The sequence below is a fragment of the Gadus chalcogrammus genome, chromosome 12 (assembly GCF_026213295.1).
Source record: "Gadus chalcogrammus isolate NIFS_2021 chromosome 12, NIFS_Gcha_1.0, whole genome shotgun sequence".
Lineage (NCBI taxonomy): Eukaryota > Metazoa > Chordata > Actinopteri > Gadiformes > Gadidae > Gadus > Gadus chalcogrammus.
Genome location: NC_079423.1, coordinates 3,794,228 through 3,803,443, shown reverse-complemented (window position 1 = coordinate 3,803,443; position 9,216 = coordinate 3,794,228). Strand labels below are relative to the sequence as shown.

At 44.1% G+C, this 9,216-nt stretch overlaps 1 protein-coding gene across 2 annotated transcripts; it reads right to left on the bottom strand.

The window, feature by feature from the left end:
* Positions 1-8: 8 nt before the first annotated feature.
* On the bottom strand, positions 9-8,560 carry anapc4 (anaphase promoting complex subunit 4). 2 transcript variants are annotated; one of them, XM_056603501.1, is made up of 28 exons: positions 8,203-8,560; positions 7,807-7,931; positions 7,629-7,734; positions 7,179-7,311; positions 7,020-7,094; positions 6,861-6,887; positions 6,705-6,749; positions 6,416-6,500; positions 6,219-6,326; positions 5,642-5,812; positions 5,453-5,517; positions 4,868-4,910; positions 4,661-4,737; positions 4,308-4,408; positions 4,034-4,085; positions 3,898-3,953; positions 3,577-3,623; positions 3,436-3,492; positions 3,238-3,294; positions 3,056-3,149; positions 2,370-2,467; positions 2,125-2,186; positions 1,990-2,028; positions 1,802-1,903; positions 1,470-1,556; positions 1,193-1,363; positions 895-1,018; positions 9-398 (listed from the first exon to the last, which is right to left on the bottom strand). In XM_056603501.1, the coding sequence occupies exons 2-28, from the start codon at positions 7,912-7,914 to the stop codon at positions 141-143; spliced, it is 2,448 nt and encodes an 815-aa protein (XP_056459476.1). In that variant the 5' UTR covers positions 7,915-7,931; positions 8,203-8,560; the 3' UTR covers positions 9-140. The 2 variants fall into 2 exon arrangements, with proteins under 2 accessions (XP_056459476.1, XP_056459475.1); XM_056603500.1 differs by having other exon boundaries at positions 8,388-8,560.
* Between the last annotated feature and the right edge of the window lie 656 nt (positions 8,561-9,216).

Sequence of the window (9,216 nt, the reverse complement as noted above, 5' to 3'; positions counted from 1 at the left end):
AGCAAATTGCAAACATTCTTACAATACATTTATTACATAATGGTATTCCCTTTACATTAAAACAACATTCTCGGACTGAATGGGAACAAGGAGCATCAAAAAAAAGGCACCTGATTTACAAAATCGAATTCAGATAAATCCTAAACCAGCTCCAGCTCCTCCTGTGACTCCAGGTGTGTCTCCACATCCTCCATTGGCTCTTTGGCCTCTGCTCCACTCTCAGGCCCACTGTCCGGACCTCTCCCATCCCCGTCGTCTTCCCTGTCCCCCTGGCTATTCATGGACGCCTCCAGCACGTCCTGGTCAGCGCTGGCCTTCTGGGAGTCCCCTCCTTCCTCGTCCTCTTCATCCTCAACATCCATCTCGAACATCCTCACGTGCCTCAGGTTGGCACTCAGCTGGAGGAGGAGAGGAAGAGCTACAGGTCACGGTTCCATTTTAAGTTTCCATCTCAAAGGATTTTAGCTACACCAACGGCAACATCTGACATGAACAGTTGCCAGGACTCAGCTTTTCCCAACCGTTGACCCAGAACCCCTTCTTCACCTGGTCTACTCCCTTTATTTGCCGTCAATACTTCTACAACAAATACTCCTACTTTCTTTTTAAAACGGCAAACCAGACATGTTGAACTGAACCTGATGCTAGAGAAAGATGTGAGATACTCTAGGAGTCCTTTATTATTTACTTCTTAGTCATGTATATCACTTGTATCATAAGCAACTTACAGGGAACTTTTAGATGCATGTCATTAAGGAGCAAACAGGAGCAAGGCCTCATGCTCAAGGATGCCTACAGGTATCTAAGTTGCAGACATTCAGTCAAACACCCTAGCCTACTAGACTAACAAGCCCCGTTTAAATTGAGAGACGAGGGTGTTTTCTTCAAACTTACCACACAGGCCACCTTGCGGATCCCGTTGACGGCCACAAACTGGGCCTTCATGTTCTCCAGGATCCTCCACTGGTTCTCCAGAACCAGAGCCTGGCTTGGAACAGATCCGCTCTGCTGGTCCAGCCTGGCGGTACAGGAAACATGGTTACATGTTACATGTCACCATGGTTCAGTCCAGTCTCCATGGTTACGCCCAAACTCCATGGCTACGCCCTGTCCATTGTTAAAAACTTTAGCTGTGCTATGATTGATCCCACAATGCCAACATTTGCTCTTACATGCACACCCACACACACACCTGAGAGCAGGGTCCCAGTTGAACTCGTTCTGACAGCTGTGGGCAGAGCCAAGAGGAAGTTGAGCCAAGACACGCCCCCTGTCTTCCTCCCCCTCTGGTGCACACAGGACCACGGTCAGCATCTCGTCGTCATAGAAACGGGCATCCAGGCAGCTGTACACACAGTCAGGCCTGAAGAGGACGAAGCTTGTATTTAGAGTTGAGAGAGAGAAAGTGTTTCCTTGTGAATCTGTGTTTATAGACGTATGCTTGATGAAGGAGAGAGGGGCGAACTAACTGGGCGTCGGCTGGTCCTCCGTTGTGTTGAAGGCCCGCACTGAGGATGTTACCGAGGTCCACAGACACCACGCTGTTGGCCACGGGTCTTTTGGGAGTGACGTATATAGAGACAAACCGTTACACAGATACAGACTGACAGTTATATACGCAGATAACGACTTGACAGATACAGAGGGACTAAGAACAATAAATAGAAAAGCTAAACCAATTTATGTTCAGATACAGAGATAGTTATACAAACAAACGGAAAGAAAGAAACAGACACACACATGCTTGTGTACATAGGGAATGGGAGACATGCCGTCCACACAGACAGCATCTGCATGCTACCTGTAGGGGTCTGTAGCCCTCCTCAGCATGTAGAGCTTAGAGGGGGAACCCTCCGGCATGGTGAACACCACGTAGTGCATGTTGGCCTTCTTGTCGTTCCACCTGTTGACAAACAAACGTTAGTGCACGCCTCCCAACAAAATTGTCCATAGTGAGATCACATGACATGGCCAGGTGCTGCTACGTACTGTGATGGAAGTTCAAAGAGTCGCGGAGTGTTCTCAGAGCTGCAGAGAGGCAAAAAGTAACAATCATTCGTTCAGATAATGTAAACAATAGCACATGTCGTACCGACATCTTTTTATAAAAATGATATGACACACCTCTCTGGAACTGTGTAGAGGGGCATGAAGATGGCCTGTTTCACCGATTTCCCAATGACTTCCTGCGACAAATACAGTTAACGTGGAATGTAGACAACAGTTCATATATAACCTTATAGGACATTGTTGTAACCGACTGACTGTATTAGCCAACCTGTACTGGTGCCATACATAATGGCATCATTCTTTATTCATACAGCAAATAGGAAATGCCCTTTTAAAACACAGGGGCTTTTAGATCTTACCGCTGGGTTCTGCAGGCAGCCTTCGATCACCCCCTCCATCATCCTCTTGACGAAGTGGAGAGACTTGTTGGGGTAGGAGGGGAACAGCAGGGGACTCTCTACACACACACACACACACACACACACACACACACACACACACACACACACACACACACACACACACACACACACACACACACACACACACACACACACACACACACACACACACACTTTGAGCGGGGGGGGTACACACCAAGACCAAAGACACCAATGATACCTCTTTTCCACCAACATGGAACGGGTTCCGTTCCGGTTCACGCAAACAATTCTGAACCATTTGGAGCATCATTTACCGTATCCTCAATAATTTAATTGGAATTATAACCCGAAAAGTTAGCTCCCGACTGGAACCAAAAAATAGAAGGTTTTCTCAGACCTGAAGTGCAAGGCGTATCAAAATAGAGGATGGAAAAAAGAGTGTGCTATAACTGTTTACTTCAGGTGTGCACTGACACATCCTTGATTACAATGGTCCTGCTCAAGACTGGTGGAACCAGATGGCTGAATTTTCTAGATAGCATCAAGGTTCCAAGAATCCAGAACAGAACCGGTTCAAGAAACAGAGCAGATTTGGTGGAAAAGGGCTATGAGAAGTTCATGTTTTATGAATCATGTTTTATGAACCTCATCTCCCAGGGTACCTTTCAGGTGGCTGCTCTCCTGTAGGAACTTGAGCCACTGGTTTCCTTTGGTGTTGGGCGGAGACACTAGGTCATCGTCTTCGTCTTTAAGATACTGTACGAGACAAACCTTATAGTAAGACACTGGCCCTAGTAGCTCCAACACCATGAGCGCCCCAAAGAAAAGCCAAGAGGATCCTTACCTGGCCCACTCGCTCCACGTTAAAGTACTTCCCTTTGCGGTCGAAAAGCTCTTCATTCTGTCAAATAACGCAATACTTCATAATCAGTACTAATTTGTAAACAGTTACAAATAGATTATGTCACTGATTCCAGGGATATCCCATCACAATTTCAAGAACACAATGTCACATATCACAGGGCCATGTGGTTACTCTCACCTCGCTGAAATGCTCAGAGAGGAAGTCGGCCACGAACGAGATGTCCTTCTGTGTCATCTAAGAGAGTTCAAATGTACAACAAGGCATAAGAGATCTGGTTCTGTGTTCAATGTTGTAGACGGGGAGCAGATCGGTTCTCACCTTGTTGAGCTCCGGGGGAACGTGCTCCTCACACATCCTCAGCATCGCTGCAGGGAAATAAGGACAACGCAACCACACGCCTGTGAGTGCACACCCCGCCTCACAGCCATTGAAGAGATGCAACGTGCACGGATTCAAATCGAGGGGAGTTATATGCAAGATATTTTTATGCTTCGTTCTGTGCAATGAAGAATATCCTGGATGATTCTCTCTACTATCCCGTCTACCTTTAATGTGGAAGATGAATGTGATTTAGACATGCTATTTGGACACACTTAACCCCATTATCATAGATAACAATAAAACCATTTAGACTCTTACCCACATACAGCCAGCGAAAGAAGGCCTTGAAGTTCTTCATACTTTTGTCAATCACTCTGTGTGGAGAAACAAACTTGGTTACAACAGAATAAATATGTACATGGACACTCTAAATGGAGAAATCAATGCAACTCACTGGAGCAGTTCATTAGCTTTCAGAGAGAAGGAGCCCACAGCAGTGATGGCATCTAAAAACCGGAAGAAGGAAAACCCATTCAGATCAATGTGACATTAAGATATCTAATGATTTTATTAATGGTTTTGCTTCTACTCAAGTTCTTTATGGTTGTTGGCTGGCCGTGATAAGTTTGCTAGCGGATGTGCGAAAGCCAAGTATACAGTACTGTAGTATTTGTTTCTAGTAGTGATTCTACTTGTTGTTATGGTTCTAGTGGTGATGTGTTCGGTACCTTCTATAGCAGCTGCATTAAGACCCAGGGGCTCAAACTTGTGTTTCCACAGACACATCCCTCTGACCTCACTGAGGTGGTACAGCAGAGCCTCAGAACCACTAGAGATAGAGAGTAAATAATTCATCCAAGTGCAATGTTTACCAGTTAATTGTATTTGTACAGCCCCTTAAATCACAGCTAGTCTCACAGGGCTTCACTGGCTACATTATACTACAAACCACTAACCCCTGGCCTCTAAGGAGAAGGAAAGATCCCCTCAAACCCTTTCTTGAGAAAGATGATAAGGAAGGCAATAGGTGTACAATGGACAATCATAAGGTAGATGAACTGCTGTAGTGAGAGACAATTACCTCTGCAGGTGGCTGATGACCAGCTTCTGTATGCTGCTATAGGAGGACTCTATGGACTGGCCAAGCTTCTTCAGACCCTAGTTTGACAATCACCAGACCAGGTAATAGATATTATCTACTGATATAAAGTACTGTACTGGGCTGGATTTATAAACATTATGTATATGGTGTGCATTGTACATGCATGCATTCACACCTCTCTCTTACCTTGACTGTGAGCTGGTTCATAAGCAGGGCCTGTAATTCAGGGCTGCACACAAATACAGTTTGAATATGTATATTGAGGCTAAAGACACACAAACGTAACTGGCTGGCTGAAAAGCAGGGCACAAAAGGGGCCAAGTCACACCTACCTCATGGGTCACGCCAGGACCCTAGAAACTGAAATTTTTTGTGGGTTTAAAAAGAGCTAATCTAAAAAAAGTTAGATTTTAATCTAAATCCGGTCAACATTTTTTACCTAGTGAAATTGCATGCAGCAACTTCGATTTTTGAGCGTTTGTACCACAGTTGTACCCACGATAATTTTTTTGATCAAAACACATAACAGCAACTGCTGTCCTCTACAGGAAATTATAGGTACTGCATCCTAAAATATTGACAGATGAGATTGCACATCAAAGCTGTATGAGGGAATCATTAATCAAAAGGTGGTTGTGAAAATAATTCAGAGCTAATGACAACATATAAATCAATATAATTCGGAACTCATGAATCAAAGATAACAAGGGATAAAAACTAATCTGAGATAATGAAGAAATAATGAATGATTACAAAGGTCATGATTCTCACCTGGACTGCCCCCACAGTAACAGCTCTAGGAACTCATCCTGCACCTGTGTGTTGGTGTTCTTCTCCTACAAAGAAGCAAACAACACACTCATAGGGTTCAGTAAGCAGGTCAACGTAAACATTTGCTTTCCATCTACACTGCAGTTCATTGAAACTCAAGAAACGTAACGTTAAAGACGTGTTGTCCACCTGAACAAACTTGGTGAGGCGCAGGTCCATCTGCATGAGGATCTCCTCCCAGGCCTCACACATGCAGGTGAGGGAGAGACGCAGGTACTGCAGCAGCGTGGAGATGTGGCTGAACTTCCTGGCCATCCTGGTAACCTCGGGCAGACAGTCCGACAGCAGCCCCGTGTCCAGCTGATCGAGCATAAGAACACGCACACACACACAAACAAGACATGGTCAATGTGTGCCCAGCCTTATCACTGAGAATTATGACTGATTATCACTGCTATTACGTGCACTAGATTAATCATTCTACATAAATAAATCTACATTAGAGTGATTAAATACCACAATAAAACATTTGCATTATTGTACTGCATTATAAACAAAGACTACTATAATATCTTGTATGCATTGTATGCTCTGTGTTTATTTTATTTATATTAGTCTTTTTTCAGCAATATATTTAACGTCTCTTTTCTGTTCTTCCATAGCCGATACTCTCCTTCCTTTCTACTTGGGGATCAATACATTATTATGTGATGTGATATTATATTATGGGATGTCATTTTAACTGCAGGAGGAGCTTTTACACCACCTGGACATAGCAGATCTCTGGGTTGTTGTCCACGGACCGGACCTCCGTGATGACCGACAGGGACTTGAGGTCTGTGGAAAGACTGAGGCTGCGGCAGCTTCCGGGGACCTGAACACAGCAGCAGTGTGAGACAGACCCAGAGGCCCACAAGAGGAAATGGGAGGTACCAAATCAGAATGAAGGTAGAGATCCCTCACCTTGTCGAGCGTTGCGATCCGGTACATTCCGTAAGCATAGAGCTCCACGCAGCCAGAGGCTCCGCCCACCACCAGGATGTTGAGTCTGCAAAGGAGTAGGGGGAAGGGGGGTAGGAAGTTCAACATCAGTCCAACTGAGTAGGTGATATTCAAGTTCAAGCTGTTGGTTTGGTTTGTAGTCCAATTGTTTAGGAGAATGTTATAAGAACACATTAAACTGCCGGTTTTGCACTAATACCCTATTAACAACGTTTAATTTGGATTAACCAGAAGTTTTGCCACAACGTACCTGACGTCACCCAGCAGGTTCATGATCTCATCAGATTTCTCCTCGCTAAAATAGATTAATCCAAAATGACATACAGTTATGATGCGGGAATATCTCCCATTTGATTGATTGAAACTGATATAACTTGTGTTGTGAAAGCATTAACCTTTTTCATACCTGAATATATTTGATGTTGTACTGTAACTGGGATGGGGAAGTGGAGCAAAAGTATGTTTTAGTGTATTTGGTATACAAGGTGCTCTTATCTTGGTGGTGAATACTCATACTGACAAGAATTAATACAATTTATGTATTTGTAGTTTGATCTCCAATTACCTTTTTGGAAGTGCTGGTAATTTTGGAAGAAAAAGTTTGGATTCATCTTCAGAGTTGTAGAAGGAACTGAGGACACTGGAAGACATGGGCCAGATGTTAGTGTAAATAACAACCTACGTATATATCTATGGTCTATTAATGGAGGCTTGTGGTGACTACCTGCTCTCCTCGACCACCTCCATCCAGGTCATGCAGGAAACGGCATTCTCAACGGTGAACAGGTGGAGAATCTCTGCCTTCTCCACATCACACAGGACAACCTGCTTGGTGTCCCCCAGGGCAAAGGCCAGGACTGTGGGACAGAGGGGCCATAGTGACAGTGAGGTTACACGGCAGTAGGGCAGGGAGTGAGAACAGGTGGTTTGGTAAGGGCAGATTGGATCTGCCTACTGATCAGGGTTCTAACCAGCTGGTTGTAGAATTGTGTGGTTGATGAGGTGTGGATAAATTGTGTGCCTGCAATGCATGTGTGAACAAATGTGAGGAATTCCTCGATGTGCTTCTGGTTGATCCTATGAACTGCCATTTATGATGAATAAACATGATAAATAGATGGAAATAAATTGCTACATTACTTAGAAATCTTTAAACTGAATCCAAGTTCCTTACTCTTGCCATCGGGCCTCCAGGCCAGAGCAGTGATCTCCTTTCCTGTGTGCTCTGTGGCTGGGAGGCTCCACACTCTGTGGAAGTTGGCCAGCCGATGTAACAAAAGCTAGAGAGAAGACATTTATTAAACTACTAACAACGATGACATTCTTTCTAGAGAACTAGACATAAGACCTACTTCTCCAGATGTGTTGGCGAGGGCGATGAGATCTCTTTTGGGGGACCATGCCATGCAAAGCACGGGGTTGGGGAGCTGCTTTTCCCCAACTTGCCGAAACGCAGGCATCGTTCCGGCTGGGAATTCTAAAGGAAATGTGCATTTTACATGAGACAATCTAACAACCACATATAGCATACAACCGTATATTTTTGCTTCAGCATTGTTTACTATCTTGCCGGTCTATGTGTTATAATCCACGGTAGCCAATCAGTATATTGCTCCATTGAATAGTCGGTAATAAGCGAGCTTATAAGGACCTGACAGTATTTTTGCGTCATGCAGACTACTGTATAATATAGAGCTCTTAATAACACAGGAACTACTTATATTTTACCGCATAGTTGGTCAACATACCTTGAATCTGTCAGAAAACCTTGAAACTTAAGCGCGTAAATTCTGAAGCTCTATTAACTTACATAAACGCCATTTAATCAAAAGTTTAGGTTGATAAACCTCAATCTGACAGCCCTGCCTACTTTCATGCTAACGTCCACACACTGCTAACTCAGCTAGAAAACCAGGAGAAATCCGTATCTTACCACGACCAAAATACAACTGAAGACAGAATAGAGGGGATTTGAATGAGCTAAATCTAGCCTGCGAACTAAATACGAAAGATGTTCATCTTGATTGGACACTTTGTTTTCACAATTCCGCGGACAGCGCCATCTTTACCCCTCGACCAATGGCTGCAGAGAAACGGAAAGAAGAACAGACAAACATAACCAGGACGCCAGAGCGTATAAACCACTACGACGGTATTCGACTCATTCCGCTATATTAAATGAGTTACGAAATGCATAATATTCAAGTCCCAGAGGATTAGACAAATAACAACTATTTATATTATTGTGATACTATTTTTATTTGTATTGTGATATTAAGTCATAAGGGACACATCACTTATGTCTAAATAATGTTATTGCAACCTACTTGCCATAACAGGATCACTAGAAGTGTACATGAATCTGTGTGAGTGAGTGCATGCACGTGTCTTTAAGCATGCATGTTTGTATGTGTGTATGTGTGTGTGTGTGTGTGTGTGTGTGTGTGTGTGTGTGTGTGTGTGTGTGTGTGTGTGTGTGTGTGTGTGTGTGTGTGTGTGTGTGTGTGTGTGCGTGCGTGCGTGTTTGTGTGCGTGTGCTTGTGTCTGCTTGTCTGCACGAGCACATGTCTGTCTGTCTCTATGTGTGTGTCTGTGTATGTCTCTATGTGTGCTGTTGCTGTGTGTGAGTCTCCGGTATTTATCTGTATCAGTAGATAACTGCAGCGCCAGAATAGCAGTGAGAGAGTGATAGGAGGCCATAAATAGACTAAGTGTGGCAGTGAGAGTCAGCTCATCTGTGCACCTCTCAACCGCTGGCCGGC

Excerpts from the sequence above, each read along its gene's own strand:
- anapc4 (XM_056603501.1), bottom strand. The coding sequence starts at position 7,914 with ATGCCTGCGTTTCGGCAAGTTGGGGAAAAGCAGCTCCCCAACCCCGTG. Across the intron at positions 4,738-4,867 it reads TGAACCAGCTCACAGTCAAG|GGTCTGAAGAAGCTTGGCCA; the intron begins GTAAGAGAGAGG and ends TTGTCAAACTAG. Across the intron at positions 2,468-3,055 it reads GGAGAGCAGCCACCTGAAAG|AGAGTCCCCTGCTGTTCCCC; the intron begins GTACCCTGGGAG and ends GTGTGTGTGTAG.